At 40.0% G+C, this 19,311-nt stretch overlaps 1 protein-coding gene across 2 annotated transcripts in view; it reads right to left on the reverse strand.

The window, feature by feature from the left end:
* The window catches only part of LOC109624889 (MAM domain-containing glycosylphosphatidylinositol anchor protein 1), a 172,644-nt gene that overhangs the window by 51,724 nt on the left and 101,609 nt on the right, over positions 1 to 19,311 (reverse strand). For both annotated transcript variants that reach the window (XM_069521827.1, XM_020079810.2), the window contains exons 5-8: positions 18,733 to 18,929; positions 16,189 to 16,321; positions 4,032 to 4,301; positions 765 to 1,094 (exon numbers count right to left, since the gene is read on the reverse strand). In XM_069521827.1, the coding sequence (XP_069377928.1) occupies positions 765 to 1,094; positions 4,032 to 4,301; positions 16,189 to 16,321; positions 18,733 to 18,929 (930 nt within the window). The remainder of the gene's footprint in view (positions 1 to 764; positions 1,095 to 4,031; positions 4,302 to 16,188; positions 16,322 to 18,732; positions 18,930 to 19,311) is intronic.

The raw sequence follows: 19,311 nt of genomic DNA on the forward strand, positions 1-19,311 counted from the left end.
AAAGGCCCTTTATATTTAAAAATGTTATATTTACATCCAGGGGGTCCTCTCTCCCGAGGCCGCTATGTTTTTTACATGTCCGCCTCCATCCAGACTGGACAAGCTAAACACCTTTTTAGTTTTTATGACAACTGAAGTCTACCACAGGTTCTCTTACATGTTTGGATGGTGAGAGTGAGGTGAGGAGTGTTCAGCTGGAACATGCAATTTCACCACTAGATATGACAAATTCTACACACTGTACCTTCAACTCTTATCTGTTCCACACATGTTCACAAGGCAAAAAAGTTTGGTGGTGAAAGGTCACTGTGACCTAAAAAAACAAAGTCTAATGTGTTCATCCTTGAGTCAAACTAAACATTTGTACGGATTTTTATGGAATTCAAATCAAGGTGTCGTTAAAACATTTTCACACAGCTGATGGATGGACAGACAACCTGAAAACTGAATGCCTCCAGCAACTGGCTCTGACTGGATTAAAAACATAAATGATAAAAAAAAAGGGATTACACATGGCAGCAAGTCAATGAAGAAAATGCATTTTTGTGAAGGTGAATTTTTCATAAAGCAACTTGAATCTGAATTACCAGTTTATAACCTCAGATATCTGACTGACCTCTAACCAATGCAGGTTCTATCAAATTCACTTTAAAGTAAAGAGTGTTTGTACTTAAAGAGTATTGACCCAATTAGCATTTTTATTTTGTCTTCAAAGAAATGGTCTCAGTCTGATGGAAATATAAAGGCAAAAAAAAAAATCCTACCACTGTTCTGAGAGATGTTGACATCCACACGGAGCTCCGGGACCCTGCTCCCGGGGAAATTTGCCACACAGCTGTAGGTAGCCAAGTCTCTGAACTTCATGTCCACGATCTCCAAGCTGCTGGTGCCGGGTGCCATGTCAGGGTCACTGCGAAGCAAGATCAGGCTGTCCGAGTTGAAGACAGGTGCGCCGTTCTTGTACCAGGTGTAGTTGACCTTGTCCTGCGGGGTGGCATCAACATGGCACGACAGCTTGAGGTCCCGACCCATTTGGATGCTCTCACTGTCCTTGTTGGAGTCGGGTGTAATTTGAAAGGTCAGGTTGCTCATCGCTGTGTGTGGTGGTAGAAACAGGAAGAAGAGAGAAGAAGGGTTAAACAGATTGTACGGTGCGAGGGAGTGGCTGTGGTGAGGTCTAAAAAAAAAAGTGAATGGAGGGGGAATGTCACTGAGATATTATTTATTTATTTTATCACTCAGAAAATACTGGGAAATGACAAATATATTGAATGCAAGAAACAACAATAAAGAGAAAAATATTAAAATGATTTAAAATATACCAATCTTAACATATTTGCGGCACTGGCTTGAAATTCACTTAGAAATTCAAAGACCAACTCACAAATTCAAATTTAGCATATTCCACAAGGGTCACTATTTTACATACAGTTTAAGAATTGGCTGCAAATGGTCTGTATTTTATTTAGCACTTTCTCTATCACTGGTTTCTCCTGAACAAGCCTCATGTCACAGCAAAGCCACTGAAAAGTCCTAATAGAGCTGCTGCACTGAGTTGCTTTACATTGGTGAGTTGTTTAATTGAATCTTGTTTGTGTGATGTGACAGTGAATATGTTTTGAAATACCAATGCATATACACCTGATAATTATAATATGTTATTCTCCTAAGGGAAAATGAATCTACGTCTGATGTCAAGAAAGGAGTATATTCAGGAGGCTCTTTCTGCGGAAGCTGAATACTTCCGATGTGTTCTATGTATATGTAGTGAAGGTAACAAGTCTATGATGCTTCTCTCAAGTGTATTTTGGACAATATCATCTCTGCAATTAATTGATTTCTTCTTCATGCTAAAAATAAAGAGCTGCATTAATGTACCTAAACTAAGAATCATTGATTCTTGTGTCTGAGCCGAACCTTCCTCATTCAGAAGAATCAGCTCCACACTTCCTCATAGAACTCTGACCATCACTGAATCTGCTCCACATCACTAAAGATCCACATCCTTGAAGAACCGCACCAAACCGAACATTGTGAATAACCTACTCTGTACTTTTATTTTAATTTAACTTTAAAGTCCAAAAACAATTTTACTTCTACTTTAAAGTACTAGAATAGAATAGAATAGCACTTGGAGTGCATACCCCCGCCAAGGCCCAACAGGCCTAAAATAAAAAATTGGTGCTGATCAGGGGGCGGATCTTGTATTTTTTTTCTGCTTCCTTTAACATCACGGGGGTGTATTTCAAAGTTTTTGTGGATTTGTTGTATAATTCATGGATCTTGATGAACCAATCCACACCAATTTTGTATTTGTCATTTCACTTCTACTTGAGTAAAAATGTCCTGTTATAATAGTACTTTTACTTTGATCCAATTTTACAGTACTTTTTCCACCTGTGGAAATACGTGTTAAGAATGACAAGGATATAAAGAGTTTGTTTAGTATTGTGAGAGAATTAGGAGGAAGGAAAGATTGCTAATACAGAAAGGAAGATATGTGACAGAGCATGTGCGGCATGAGAAGGAAGAGGCAGCGTGACAAAAAAACAAAACCAAAGGAAACCGAAGAAGAAAGAAGGGGAGAGAGAGAGAGAGGAACAAGCAAATTGTGAAAGAGGGAGAGACAAAAGGAGCCCGATACGGAATAAAATAACGGGGGCACGAGGAGGAGGAGGGAAACAAAATCAAGGACAAAGAGTAACTCTCACACTGTCACATTTAATTTTCAGTTTCAAAGGCTGCGTTTCCCCAACAGATTTCCATGTTGAATACAAAACAGCTCTTCTGTTTCCACACCAAGGGGAGAGCATGGCAGCCAGGAGGAGAGTGGGGGAGGCTTGATTTTAACTTCTTTTGAGCTTGTTAACAAGATCCTTGGGTCAAGCCAAGGATATAAGGCAGTGACCATATGGTTAACAAGAATGCAACTTTACCTGCTTGGTAGGATGCAGTCTCAGCCGTAATGTGTGTGTTTGTGTGTGTCATGCAGGGAGGCTGTGGCTGTATGTGTCTCCAAGTGCATGTGCCACCTGCCAGCTTCTATTTCTCCACTCACTGTGTGAGTGTGTGAGCATGTGAGAGTGTGTGTCGTATCATATGCCGTTTGCCACCTGCACTGGTGTGACGATGCGTTCAGGCCCATTAAGCTTACAGGAGAAACCCATCCAGCATACGTTCGCTACAGTGTTAACTAACAGAAGAGAGTGTCGCTAATTGCTTCCACTCCAGTCTCACTAATTGGAGTGAATAAAGATGATTAAAGGGGCTAAAAATAGCTGGAGAGGAGGGAGAATAGAAGGCTTCTGTTTTAACAGTAGGGGAATTAAAAAAAATGAGCAAAGTTTCACACCAGCTCTCTTTAGTGATGGATCAACTGCTCGTGTGCCGCACACCACACACACACACACACACACACACATACAATGTACACACAAACACACACACACACACACACATGATGACACATGATTTGGGTCCACACTGAAATTTACAGGATCTTCCCTAAACCATACCCCATCCTTTCACTCAGTTCTGTGGTTATCCATCCAGTTGTTTTTGTGTAATTTATAAACAGATATACAAACCCCTGCCAAACAAAGAAGCATAACCTCTTTGGCAGGGGTACATTTTTATTCTCATGAATTAGAAAATACTGAGGTATTTATCGTTTGTGATTGTGTGTGTATTTGTTGTTATATAGTAATAATAATAAAATGCTTTTATAATCTGTTGCCCCTTTCCCCTCAGTGATTAAAATGAGTGAGGAAAACATAATGAGTGGAAACAACATTAATAAAAACATCCTAAAAGCCATGCTTTCATTTCTGTTTCAAAGCCAGGAAATGAGGAATCAAAATTATTTCTGGATTAATAAAGGATAAATTATGTTGAATATTATGAACCCAAACCAAAAGGAAAGAAAATGGACACACGCACTGCACATCCTTTCCATGTCAAGAGTTCACCTAAAATCTGCCACCTTTTGTTTAACCCTCTTCTCTGTGAACAAAAACACACGTGTCACTTACTCCTGACAACCACATTGACGTTCTTTCGTGCAGGGTTGCCCACATTGTTGACAGCCGAGCAGTTGTAAAAGCCTGCGTCCGCCGGTGTGACCGCACGCAGAATGAGTGTTGCCCCTTGAACCTTTGCGCTGAGGGGAAGGTCGCCAGCAGAACACGACCAATTCACTTTGGGGAGAGGGAAACCTGCAGTCACCTCACAGGTTAACATCACGTCCTGCCCAGGATCCACCACCACCGTGTCGTTGACTGACAGCCGGATCATTGGGGGAGCTGCAGGGGGACACACGGGAGGAAAAGAGAGGAGAGAGGATTACAAATGCAAATAACTTACTCAGTTTTGTTCTGTGTAACAACAGAGGGTGTTGTTTTTCTTGTGCTTTGCAACTGTTGTAGAGGATTGGTGGATGCAGATGTCAAAACCTACAGATGCTGAAGTCTGACAGTAATAATGTAATAACTGTCTCTGCACCTGTCATAGCGAGATGCAATTAAAGGTTTCTCAGTGGGGTTGCAGGATGGTTACAGGAGTTTGCATACAAGTGATGACATTATGTAAAAGTGAGAATAGGAGTGTTATGCTAATGTGTGTGTATTTTTGTGTGCATATAAAAGTGTGTGCACATAAGCGTAGCCTTGTTTTGGAAGAAATGTTCTCACTAAAGCCACTTTTCCACTGATCCAAAATCCTACCATGGAAACATGACACCTGGGTGAAGCTGCTGTTGGTTCTTCCTCTTTTTTTTGTCAGTCTAGATGCTCTCGCTGCACCTTTTCTGGGGCAACGTTATAACACATAACCTCTGGGTGCATAATTAGCCATGAACAACGTGTACTTATTGGTTTGTACTACAATGTGTAGCAGCGATTTTGTTCTTCGGGTCGTGCATATGCAACACTGACAAGACAGAGAAGTGAGAGAGAGCTTCTCAATTTCTGGTGAGTTGGAGAACATGAGTCACAGGGGGGAAAAACAGGAAGGCAAGCTCCTGTACTATGGTAATGGAATCAATCAAATGATCAAATGAGTTTATGTGCGTTTAAAGAACCTGCTTATAACCACCAACTACAACAGTTACTGATCCATGTATACATATATTATTTGTACTGCTTATTCTTTTAGGGTAGCAAAGGGAGTTGGAGTCAATTCCAGCTGACATTTGGCGAAAGCGGGGGACCCTGGACCGGTCGGAGGGCTCACATATAGAGACAAACAACCACTGACACTCACATTCCCACCTAGAGAAAATTTAGAGTCTCAGATTAATCCAATCTAGCTTGGGGTTTGACATTTTCATCTTCTGCCTATCTTTTACCCGAGTAAATATACTTACTTGTTATTCAACTTAATCCTTGTTTCAATGGCCAAATACTAAATCGAGAGGATTGTGGTATTTGAAGTCTGTACATATACTGGTATAAATGTGTTTAAAGCGGCAATAAACATCAAATACACAGAACCACTTATGGATATTTCATGGGAGGGAGTTCCAGATGACTGTGGAGGATTGCCACTTCCCTGTGAAAACCCCAAGACACACAGGCAAGACCTGACCTCCAAACAAATCAGCACACAGCAGCTGTTTATGATTCTGTTCAGACTGCAATAATGATGCAGTCTCTGGATATGGGTAAATATGTTTCTGCCTCTGTGTTATAGTGTCTGTGTGCTCGTGTGAGGGGGTTTGAATTTCCAGTTCTTTCTGAGCGCAGACTAATCCGCAAACCAAAGGTAATTCATGTCCCTGTTCCCCTGCTCTCATATCGGCCATGTCCTCTCCACTGCGTCCGTTTCCTGTGACTGACCTTACAGCAAAAGTACAGGATGACCCAAAATGCAACTGCGGAGGAGAAAAAAAAATCCCCTTTGCCAGACAGAGATCGATTGGATACAAGCAGTTTCAAAATACAAAAAAGGGAGAAAAAAGGGCTGAACAGCGGGAGCAAGTTGCACACACACACACACACACACACACACACACACACACACACACACACACAACTGAAGAGGAAAGAGAGAATAAAAGACGTGACTGAAGTGGGAGAGGGGGAAAGGGCAAAAAGAAAAGAAGGATATTAATCTTCTAAGAGGAGGTTTGGAGAGAAAAGAATCCAGAGTGACGGAGCACAGTGTAGCGTCTGTGTGTGTAAATCAAATTTAGTTTGAAGCTGTACATCATGATCAACTTCCGTTGACAGAAGACAACAGCTAAGAAGAGTAAATCTGTCTGAAGAGGGTGTTATTCCACTTGTCAGTAATCCAGTGTTGTAGATGTAGTGACTCTTGTGTGCCCTCCTTCAGTAGGTAACTGTCAGTTGATTTAAGATGAGCATGATTAGCTGTGGCTTAAATCCTGACTTCCCATAATAAGACCAATAAAAAAAACCCAAGGTCTGTTCATGTTTTATGCATATTTTTATACTACATATTTATTTTGGACTTGTTGTTGTGAGGAGGTAGGACAACAAGTCCAATGTAATCATAATGCTGCTTTGTGTTTTTCTGGATGTGGAACTGAGCAGTTGTTTTGTTAAAAGGTTTTTGCAGGTTTGTGTAAAAAACTGAAACAAAGAAAGATGAGTTAAGGGCTGCAACTATCAATTATTTTGATCAGATAGAAGACAAAAAGCTGATTTCACATGAAACAGTGGCACACCCTCACTGTGGTATGAACCTAAATGATCCACCGAGAGAGAAAGATGAGGGAGAAGACTCGTTCTCACATGAGCGACACAAAGCTGGGGATTGGCTGGTTTACTCCCCCCACCTCAGGAGACTCTGCCACAGTGTGTGCCGTGTATTATAACAGACCAGACTAATCGATGACTAAATTAGTTGCCAACTAAATCGATTATAATCTGTTAACTTGATTAGTTTTCCTAGTAGGTAATGGAAGGATCAATAATCAATTAGTGATCAATGAAATTAATGTCAGTAATTGTTTGCTAGTTTGTGTAGAGAACTGTAAGAAAGAAAGAAAATGTTATCTGTCTCTTGTCACCTCATTAACATTTTTGTCAGGCTAACTGTAAGGTGACCACTGGAAACCAGGGTTGATCAGTGGTTATAATAATTTCTTGTGCTTTGGACATGTGTTCAATATTACAGTGTTTTATAGGACACATCCTCCAGGACTTCCCTGCAGTCTAATGATGGTGAAATATCTGTTTCAGGTGGTTTAACTGCCTGGTTTAATGTAAATCTGTGCACTTTTCTTCTGTATTTTAAAGCTCCAGATCACAAGTGGCAATCCTACCTGCAGCATCTTGTAATGGGTTTTTTGCATATCTCACCAGAAGGCGTAAATGGGGTGACAGGAAGGTAACGTTGGGAGAAATGAGCTTGTGACGACAGTGCCGGCTATTTAAATCCCTCGAGTGGCTACAAAAGTGTTTTTTTGGGGAGTAAGTTTTTCCAGAGAACAAAGACAGCCCTGAGATATTTGTCCATTTGCAGGTTGTTGTTTTTTTTTTAATCTAACTGCAATGATCACTTTTATAATCCAGAGTATACTCACATGTGTTTGTGCAGTTTATATATTTCATTAAGTATAACTTTGGGACTTTATGATTTGAAAGGGCAGAGAGTCAAGTGTGAAATGGGGACAAAGAGAGAACGAAGGTTGGTCGGTGGAGAGGGGGGGTTGACACAGCAAGGGGGCGCTAGCCGGTGAGCTATACAGCGCCCACGTTTGTATATTCCTATAGGTAGAATATCTTTTTGTCTCTATGAACAGACTCTGTGGATATTCAGAATCTGTAGGTGAGGGATAAGATTATTTTTTTCCCGGCTGGTAGTCTTTTCGATTCTGTTTGTCATTCGACTGATCACATTTGAGCAGGATTTGGTTGTTCATGCAGTAAGCTGTGAGCAAAGATTAGCCAAAATGTCATCTGGCCCTAAAACACCAACAAAAAGTATAATTGATGGTGTTTTGTGTGGAGAAATTCGACTCGAATTACTAAATAAACTAGTTGTGCACACTGTACAGTGAATGGTCATCACAGGGATAGGCCATTGCTCTGAGATTTACTGTATGTCTTTATAATATATCTGCTTTTATTATTATTTGGTATCAGTGTATAATTGAATGTTAACCATCTCTGAACAATACAAAAAAGCATATTTAATGTTTTTACAGTTTATATTTGGTAATTTTGCAGGCGTAAAACTCCAGACTTTTTTTTAAATGGGCTCCAGCAGACATGAAGGCGGAGAATCCAGGCTTTTATCAACCTGAGAGACTGTTAATCCTCAGCGAGAGTAAGACCACACAGAGAACAGGAAGCAATTCATTCCTCTAATAGACTTTACACAGTACATCCTCTCATCTAATCTCTTTTTTAACAGATTGCAATTGCTGTAATGAAAGAGGTGCACAGAGGCTCGACAAACTAGTTTACAGATGCACAAAGCTGCGCGCACATCCGCACACACACACACAGGCCTGTACTCTCTTAAATGAGTGACAAAAATGTGCATACAAAAACACACACTAATGTGATATCTGTTTAGCTAACCTCGCTAGTGATGGCACTCAACCTGACAAGAATTTTTTGCTGATGTAACAACTGCAATCAGCACATAAATAGCACTGTCTACTCCCATTGTATCAAATCACAGCAGCGGGAGAGCAAAACCCTGTAGGTCTGATGGGAGTATCACAGGAAGTTCCACTGAAACTGTTTTGCTTGGTGATTTGTCCGTCTGCTTGATTCAGTTGTAGTGCTGTGATGTATCATCGTAATCAGAGATATATTGTTGGATATGATACATGTTGGTATTTTAAAGTTTGATACATCAAAGTGAGTCTTCATGTTGCTCTTGTGGTTTTCCTCTGAGTGCATTTGTGTCGTATATCGACATAGAGATTGTCTACATGTGGTAGTTTGTTTCTTTCTGTGTCCATGCTAACACTCTTCAGGATCTGTCTTTGCTTTCTGTCAAAAGTCATAGAAGCTATAAGTGACACTATAGATAATAACTCATATGTATTATTGTTAACTGAGGAATGATTATGCAAAGAATGGTGATTAAAAAAAGATGTGAACATAAGCAGAGGTCAATTTAATGTTTAATTCTTTTTTTAGAAATTAACCCCAGAAAATGTTTTGAATATTGAGTGCAGAGTTTCAAGAGATCTTCTTTCACATATGAATAAATCAGCAGGAGATTCACTGGGTCAGATGCTTTAACAACAACAAGAAAATGTCCACCGAGAGGTGGCTTCTGAGTAGAGGCTGCAGGAGGCAGGACATGACATATAAATTCCACTACCGAAATCATAGTGTTATTGATGCAGCACATCTACACTGATGTTGGCCCTTATCATCAAGCTCTCAAATCTCATTGTCTTTCCAAGTTCACACCTTCTTCTGCATCTTCTACATTTACAGCTCCACTTGAAATATTTCTATTCTTCCAATTTTGTGTCTGTCACATCAACAACACGTCCATTTTCTCATACTGTATTCTCACACATGCTCACTCAGACATTTAACAGACATTTTATTTAAGGGTTGGCAGGAAAGGTTCACCAAAATGTTTGGAGCAACTGACTGGGACATTTGCGTCAAATACAAATCTCACAAACAACCCTTGCTATAGAGACTACAACTATGGATTTCACAGTTTGGTTTCTCCTTCCTAGTTGTCAAAGTTACTGATATTCAATTATGTATTTCTGGTTGTAATAAAACATATTGTTTTATAATGTTTGTGTCTTGTGTGGTTTTTGATGCACATTTAAAAAACAATGCAAGGGAGGAGGATGGAAGGCCACAGGAGATTGGATGGCAGTAGAGGAAGAATTAGTGGAACACTTGAACAAAGAAAATTAATGGAAAACCCACAGGACATGCAGAGGTGGTCAAAGTCTAATGTTAATTGATTACATGAATGATGTCAAACACACAACTATCTTAGACTGAAAATTAACACTTGTGGGTTTAGTTTCTCCTCAAGGTCAAGAATATGGCCTTTCGGATGTGATTATCACCCTGATTTAGTGCTATCACACACCTCATTGTGTGAATACCCACTACACACACACACACACGCACACCAACACATTTTATTACATTTTTGAAAATCCCCTGCATTCATTTGTGAAACAAATGAATAAACGACAAAACAAATTAAACATAATTCAGATGACATAATAAGCAAATTATAGAGAGAAAGTCTGTGAAGAGGAAAAAACAACATGAAATAAAACTACGAGTGAAACGAGGAGGAAGGAAGTGAGGATTTGAGAATTATAGCTTCAATTTCCTGGGGATGTGTGGGTGACGGTAACAGTGGGATCAGCCAGTGCTCTTCCCAAAGTAAAGGGATTTATGTGCAGCACAGCAGTTTACAACCAGGTAACAAATGTCTCTCTCCTCCCTCCCTCCCTCCTTTCCTTCTCTTTCTGTCAGTTTGTCACCTCTGTATCTTCAATATCTGTCTTTTTACCTTCCCTTGTCTCTGTCTCTACCTGAGTCTCATTCTTCCTTCTTTCTGCAATTGTTTTTTTGTTCACTCACTATGACTAGTTTCTTCTATCACTGTCATGCTGCAATACCAGTTTCAGATTTAGGATAAGGGGGAAATCAGCGGAAAATCTAAGTTTAAACATATAGAGGGAGGTGAAGCTAGTGTTTGGTATCCATTGAGCATCAAAATTATGGCAGGGTGGCAGGTCGGCCTCTGGAGCGCTAACAGGAAGTACCAGGTGTGTCTTGGAAAATGAAAGATTGTAACCTTCCACTAGAGTAAGACTGGTTTTGTTTTTTTAACCAGTGTGTGTGTGATGGCATAATGAAACTGAACAAATCTATTTTTACAGAAACAAAAAGATAACATCCTTAGTAGAAAACATAACCTCACATCTGTCTACCTTTGATGAAGTAAAATTAAGTACATTAAAAAGTAGAAGTCTGATACCCTGCAACTCTTTGTTCCAACTCAAAGATCTCAGCACCATGAATATCAGATTTTTTGATTTAATTTATTATCCTGAGAAAACATTTTTTGTGTGCAATCTTACTGCTGACACAACTCTGCCCTTGTGTGAGACGCTGTCTCTTCTCATTAATGTTTTACATTGTGTTATTTTGTTGATGTGCTCTGTTACACACAAGGTTTCTGTGCTTTTATGTTAAAATGATTATTTTGGGGATAAGTTTGAGGGTTAAGTGCAGAGGATGTAGCCCCTTGTACAAATAAGCCCTATGAGGCTAATTGTGATTTGTCAATATGGGCTCTATTAATAAAATGTGATTGATTGATTTAAGGTATTTAATTAACTTTCAAAGTACATCTTTTTTTTAGTTTTTTGCAATTTTCTCTTTTATTCTCTACATAACCACTCTCTACCAGAGTATAACTTCACATAACACTGCTTGAACAGATGCAGCACAAACAGGTTTTAGTACTGAGGGTTCTTGCAGATTGTCCATTGATCCTCAGCTTTTCAAAGGGGAATTAACACTCAATACGATTATATAACTATATATATTATACACTGGTTCCCATAATTCAGAGGAACTGAATAATACAGTTTGTCAGCAGTTTTAAGGGCGTAAAGGTGGAGTATGGGCCAAGGAAGAAACCTTCAGAGCTTCAAAGAGCTGATTTGATTAAGGAGGCAGATCCAGGATTCTTCTTTAACATTGTGAGTGTTTTTTTCTCTGTAAAAAGGAGAATAAATTGAATTTAAGGACTGTTGGGCCTTGGTGGACGTACTGTATGCGCTCTACAGTGTTGTTTTAATATGCAGTGTAATTTTTAATTGTTCCTTTTGTATTGATTTTTAAAATGTGGATACATTTGTGTTCACTGAACTATTTCACTAGGGTACCACTTACAACGCTGATTTTTTTCTGATGGAGCCCATTACTAGAAAACATCTAGTGTCAGATCAATGATTTAAGAATTTTGATTAAGTCTCGTCAGTTATTTCTGCAGTGAAGCTTGCAAATACTGTATCAGCTACTTATAAATATATTAATCCACAAGTGGTGGTGGGATTCAGGCTTTGGTATTCAGAGGAAAAAAAGGAAGGAAAAAAATATGAGAGGAAAAAAAACGTTTAAAACTATATTAAGGAGAAATGTGTGGGGACTGACACTGCAACTGATATTATTAACTGATATTTATTTCCCTAATGCACATTTTGACCGGACCAAAGTCCACAGAAGTCAATGTAATGTTTTACTCCATCCCTACACATGTCCTGGTCTCGCTCCATTACCCTCCCCACCCCCGTAAACCACCGTTTTAAATAACATCTCAATCTCCACAGCATTGCTCGCATGTTTATTTTTTCCAAGAGAGGCCGGCGGAGAGGATTTGGCCGCTGTCAGCAGTTGCTGGAGGGCACAAGCCCCATACTCGAATCCCAAACTAAGATTATGATATAAAACTCAATCAATCCCCTTGTTCCAGCGCGGTGAATCAGTGGTGATGGCATGACCTAGTTGGATGAATCTAATCTAAGCAGTGACTGACGCTGCAAGGACAAAAAGGAGCTCAGTGGGGGGGATAACAAAATACATTCATTAGATAAATATTATGGAGGAAAAAAAAGGAAAAAGCAGGACCTCACTGTGTGTTCCCCTCAGTGTATCTGTGACATTTCTCAGTGTTGTAGCTGAAATATGTTCAAGTTCACCACAAACTTAATACACCTTCACCTTGAATATATCCTTATTGCAAGAGTAATCATTTTCAGAGGTAGTAGTCAAGTGTAAGAAATATTGAAATCACATGGAAATAGCAGATCTGGGCAGGATTAGATACATTTATAGTAGTAGTAGTAGTTATCTAGGTCTTGCTGATACGCCTTGTATCAAATAACTAATTAAAACCACCTTTAAAAAAAACATATGAACAAATGTCAGTGTGACAGGAACTACCTAAAATGACAGAAACCCTCCCTGGGAAATCCCTGTTGTGAACATTGACTTTTTAGTTTGGTCCATGTCCCATCCACTAACAAGGAGGATGTGGAATTCATGACATATACAGCAGCCAGCCACTAGAAGGTGATTAAGATGCTTTGGCTTCACTTTTGGGAAGCAGTTGTCCATATTTATATACAGTCTAGTGTTCAGTGTGGGAACCTATAGGCGTATGCATGGTTTAGGTGTGTGGCTGTGCAGAGAGTGTGAAAAAAGTTCATTTTTAGAAAGAGAGTCTTTGGGGAAACATGTTAATGAGGTTTATTTTAAGAATTGTGTGTGAGCAGTGAGAGAAACTGTAAAAAAATATAAAGACATTTTCTGAACTGCAGCTTCCTCCATCCTCAGCTCCAACACACTCATGCCAAGTTTCCTAAACTACCAGGGGAGCAGGTTAGGAAGTAGAGACACACACATACACACATAGACACACACACACACTAAGCTGTGTATGTTTTCTGCCACTTTGTGCGGCTGTGAGGTCCAGACAGATGGGCCGTTCTGGCAACTCTCTTGAGTCCTTGTGCCAGCACCAGGCAGGCACACAGTGCTGATTGTTATGGTATTTGTGTGTCTATGTCTGTGTGTTTGCGTGTGTGTGTTGTCTGAGCTGTGGGGGTAGAACTGATCTCAGCCACAGGAATCCAAAGAGGGGATGAGAGGTAGACAGAGGGAAAGAGAATGAGGAACACCTACATCACACAGCAGGAGCATTTAGACCTGTTTGTTTAACTCTCCGACGTGTTGATTTTCAAAGCTTGTGAATTTTTACGACTCGAGATAAGTTACAACTAATGGATCGAGCCGAGGGCCAATGAGCCAACAATTCGCTCCCTTGCATTTGGTATGCCACTGTTGAATGTCCTGGTATTACACTGAACATTATCTTAAATACAATGTATATATACATACATATCCAAAGCTATTCATGTGGTTAAATAAATCATAACCATGACACACTTAGTCGCCAATAATCCAGTGAGGTTTCTCTCTTTATTAAAGGCATTTCTCGTCTATCATAATCCATCATTTACCAGCTCTTCTCCTCTGAGAAGCTCAAAATTAATAATGTGTCTGAGAGCCTAGGTACATTCACCTGAGTATTTCTACAAGCCATGTCCATCTCTCATTTTCTATCTGATTTATTCTCAGGCTTTCATTTCCTCCTCTTTCTCCTGCACGCTCTTTCACAGAAACTCCAAACTTTGTTCTCCCACCTCTTAACTTCGTATCAGTGAGTTATTTTATCTTCTGCACCTTCAGCACACTTAAGAGAATCTTTATCTGTAACAGGCTGTGTTGCAAGAGTGATAACTTCTTCAGTTCAGAGTCTGTAAATACAAATATAAGCAAAAAGGTCATACCTATGGCCATGATAAAAAGGAAGTGAGTACCATTAAATGTTCGGTATTATTACATTAGAAATTACTGAACCAATGAATTCATTTCTCAGTTATTAGATTTAATTTACTCTCCAACAGGTAATTGATTATTGAATCAGTTTAACTACTTTAAAACACCATTGTGTATTTTATTCTAGAAAAATGCATCATATTTCATCAGCTGTTTTGTATGTTAAGCCTCAATTGTTGAAATATACGTAGGTGGTCAAATATAGATGTAGTGAAGCAAAAAAGTACAATAATGGCCTCTGAAATGTGTATTTGTAAAACAGGATAAAAGTACCTCAAATTCAAAGTGCACTGAGATACTAGACTAGGACCAATTTTATGATGCTTGTTTTAACTACTGTCCTGTTGATACACACAGTTTATTTTTTCTGCATCACAGGTGAAGTTTAGTGCCTTGCTGGAAGGAAACTTGACACCTAAGGAATAGAGCCACTTTTAACTTATTCGTTTACTTGAATAAGATCAATACCACTGTCATGTCTGCAAGTTAAATATGATGCTGTACCGCCAGGACGTGCTGAACTCTTTCTTTGGACTATTAGCCCACACACAAATTGCTGTGATACAGTATTAATTCATGTGTTAATTAGGGAGCTTTAGCCGTGCTAACAAGTGCACTTTGATCAGAACCAGACCTTGATCTTCTCATCTGACTCCAAGCAAGAAAGCAAAAAAAACTATATATCTCTCAACAACTATTGGTTTAAGGGAGTATTACTCTTTCATTTTACAACCAGTTTAACCAATTTATACATTATATTCTGTTTATAAGGCTGCTTTTCTAACCTATAGCTATCTGTCACTTAAAGCAATCTGCACAACTTTGCTGTTTCTACATTTTCAGTGAATATTTATTCAGGGCTTTTGAGTGGGAGAGGGACAAAAAAGAAATAAGACACCAATCCCTGAAAAGTGCTCTTATTTTCGAATGGTTTATAGGCATGTAGAAAACAAGTGTCTTGCTTTGCTTCTATAGGAAGAATGTTTCATTAGGTTTGACAAAAAGGACCTTTCTCTTGAAAACACTGACACTACAAAAAGGATTAAAATATAACTGATAAAAGGGCTGAAAAACACTTAAAAAAACTATAAAGCTCTTAACTGTCGAGCACGACTTACTAACATTCATTCTAGCTGGCATTTAGAAAATGCAGCGAAAAGAAATGGGAGAGAAAAAAAGGAATTCGGTGAATACTGAATAATAAAAAAAGCACAAGCACAGGGTTTTTCCCTCGTGGTGTATCAGTGTGACCATAACCAATCTGACAGGGTAGTCAACGGCAACAATGTTGTCATAAGTAACAGAGTTGCCGAGCGGTGGCGTGAAGATGGACAGAGCAGTGTGGAGTGAATTGGAGATAACAGGAAGTGTGACAACTGAATCTCAGCTGACGGCCCCCGACATGAGCTCTCAGCAACAGAAAAACAAGACAGACGAACACCGAGCCACGTGGGGGAGGCAGGCGAGCGGCGAGGGGCCCGAGAGCAAATGTGATAGGAGAGCAAGAGAGAAGGACAGAGGGGGAGAGATTCACGAAAGTGGAAGGAAGAGAGAGTGAAGGGAGGATGCGATTTTACGAACAAGTAAAGACTGAAGCAATTTTAACCTAGAGAGAAAGAGACAGACAGCAAGAGATTCCCGAGCCAGGATACAGTGGGCGTACAGAGAAACGTCAGAAGAGATGAAAGACTCAGAGTCAGAGAGAGCAAGAGTCAAAGCACGGAAAAGAAATTCTACCTTTTGTGAAGGCATGTCCATTCTCAGTTTGTTTTTGGCAAAACAACCAAACAACTGAACTTACCGGTTGCATTCGTGAGCCTGAAAGTGACCGACTTGTCTTCGATGTTGCACACATTGCGTACAGACACCTGGCAGGTGTAATCAGCAAAGTCCTTGGGTCTGAGGTTTTTCAGCTTCAGCACCTTGGTCTCACCCTGGTTGGAACAAAACATTCAGTTAAGGTTTGTGATTACCTGGGTGGTGATTAAACTGCCGTCTCAAATGAAACCTTTTGTCCAGCACCTAGTGCTTATAAAGTTTCCCACATTGCAAAACAGCTTTGGACAACACTGTCATCTGGCCCACATACTGCATGGAATGATGGCACTAGGGTGGTCTGCTCCTGTTTCCCAGATTCGGGCCAACACAATACCGCCAATCAACCAAAGGTGGCCCAAATTTGTTTTGTGCTATTTTGGTCACGTTCACCATTTACAACCTGGGCCACTTTAGGTTCACATCCAGATTACACCTTACCTGAATCACCGCGTTTGCCAAAAGTGGCCCACAACTGTTTTGGAATATCTGGGCCACATTGGCCACTTGATATCTGTTTTGTTCAGGCCACAAGAGGGCCAGAAGTGCCACATCATTGCTTGAAGTGGTCCACATCTGTATTCTATCTGGGTGGGATGTGCATGCCTTCAAAAACTGTCTACAAAACACGAACACAACATCTTACCGAAATAGAACATTTAAAAAAGTATATCTCTCATCACATAGCCTTTTATGTGATTAATATTTGAATCATATAAAAACATTGTCCAAACCATAGATCTAATCTCACCACATTACATATCACATAAGAATATATCAATGAGAAAGCTCCAAGCCTTTTATTTTAGTCTTTTCTAAACTGGGTTGTAATCTTGAATAAAAGTCACATCCATTTTTGATGAGCTGCAGTGTAATAAACAGGGTCAAACACACACACACACACACACTGTGTTCGTGTGCTTTCCATGCCCTGATTATCAAATGAAGTATCAAGATCTACATATGGATTACTTTTAATGATGAATTTCAAATGCATGAGACCATCAGGAAAATGAAACTGATTTGATTGTCGGTGCACACAAAAAAGGCAGAATACTCCGTCCTCCCGCTGACTATTCATGAAGCTACTGTAAGTTTCTTACCATCTCAACAGCTTTCTCTGTGCTTCTCATGCAGATGATCCCTTTCAACATCGCTGATGGTTGTTCAGATCAAGACTTCATGTCTGATACTGTTTGACTGTCAGCCTGCTCCAGTAGGTGATGGGCCAACAGTGTCTCAGACAGCTCTGAGAGGAGCTCCACTGGCTGGCTAATTGAACTCCAGGGGATCTGCTTTGTGGCTGACTGACACTTTGTGGGGGGGGGGGTTATTTTGTGAAGGCAGTGATTGTGTACTCAGGCTGAGACTGTTTATTTTGTTATTTAGTCATCTTACTGCCTACCGTGGTTAACTGAATGAGCAACTTGCCGACTGATGGGATGAGAAGCTAATTCCAGTATGACTGAGAGCAGATGAGTCTCTGTTGACAGACATAGACCTCAATCAGACCTGGTATTAACGTCCTGCGTGATCCGATCACAAGTGGTCAGCGCTAAGTTCAGATCTGAATTCACCTTGATGTGTCCTGAGATACCATCACTCAAACCACACGGAGGAGGTCTGGGGCACATGTGTCCACATTGTTTTTGCTCTGTGAACACAAATGCATCCTGGGCCACATACTGTATTAAAGAGTGCCTACTCAGCTGACGTCTCTGACCTGCTAATGTTTTAAATGTGTTTGTATGATTTTCAGAGCCCATACATTATCAGCACTGATCAACAGATAATGACTTTCTCTTAAATTTGTAAAATCAGTCTTCACAGCCCAACTGCACAAGATTAATTCAGCCCCTCCTGAAGGTGACATGAGATTGTATCATAAATCGTCCTTCAACTTAAATACCAGATGTACTAAGAACTGATTGGATGTTTGAACAGGGTCGAAGAGCGAAGAACAATCAAGTAATGCTACAATAACTAAAATAAAATGCTTCTGATGTCTATGTGCATCCAGTACATTTTAGAGCTCATGCGGCAGGAATTAATCAAATTAAATATGTTGCTCTTTTAATCCCTTACTTTTCTTTTGCTTACACTTTAGCTCTTGTGTTTTTGTTTTTCTTTAAAGGCTAACAAAAAGTGACATGTCTGTCCAAAGTCTTTAAATGCTAAATATAACTCTTACTTGAGCTCCATGCACGCTGATTTGGCATTTGGAGATTGGCATTCACTGACCTGCAGCTCTGACTTAAGGTTAAAGCTACTGGAGGGTTCAGAAATGGGGGGTTTGTGAGGGGTCAGTTAAATTCGCATGACCATGGAGCCTCTGGGTCACAACCATAGAGTTTTAACAGTGTTCACGTAAACACTGAACGTTTAGAAGAAATAGAAAGATTTCGAGTGACATTTTCTCAAAGATAAGGGTAAAACCTATAGTTACCATGCAGTGGAAAGAACATTTTACGAGAGAAAAACAGAAAGCAGAGGAGCAATGTGTCTGTGCTGCATACGTGTTCGTGTGTACCTGAGTGTAAAGCGGCTCGTAGATGTCCACTCCGTTGTCTTTGCTCTGTTCGATGAGCATGTTCCCGCGTTTCCAGATAAATCGTGCAGGAGGGTTGGAGTTGACGGTGCAGCGCAGGAACACCGTCTTCTCCTGGTAGTAACTGCCACGCACATCACTGATGGTCTGGTGCACCGTCAGAACTGGTATATCAAGGTCTGCCAAACACAGGAAAATTAAATCATGAAGACGATTGATTATTACATTTCAGAAGCTTCAAGGTTTGATTTTGGCGCACCAACAAAAAATCACACCAAGAAACCACAAGCTTATAGGGGCACAGTTAAAATGGCCTTTACTTTGTATGATGCTGTCGCCTTATCTGTGCAAAACATTGCTGATATTATGTGTGGCAGTGAAGGGAACTGGGACACAACTGTAAATAAGTGCTGTTTGTATAAACGTGCTGGTTGTTGGCTGAATTGCACACCAACAATGACCAAAGCTATCCAAACACTCGCCTATTGATCATCACTTCTAACGAGCACAAATGTCCAAACATTCTGTGTGTTTCTGCCATCGCCTCTCTTGCTGTGACAC

The sequence above is a fragment of the Paralichthys olivaceus genome, chromosome 1, assembly GCF_024713975.1.
Source record: "Paralichthys olivaceus isolate ysfri-2021 chromosome 1, ASM2471397v2, whole genome shotgun sequence".
NCBI classification, from domain to species: Eukaryota; Metazoa; Chordata; class Actinopteri; order Pleuronectiformes; family Paralichthyidae; genus Paralichthys; species Paralichthys olivaceus.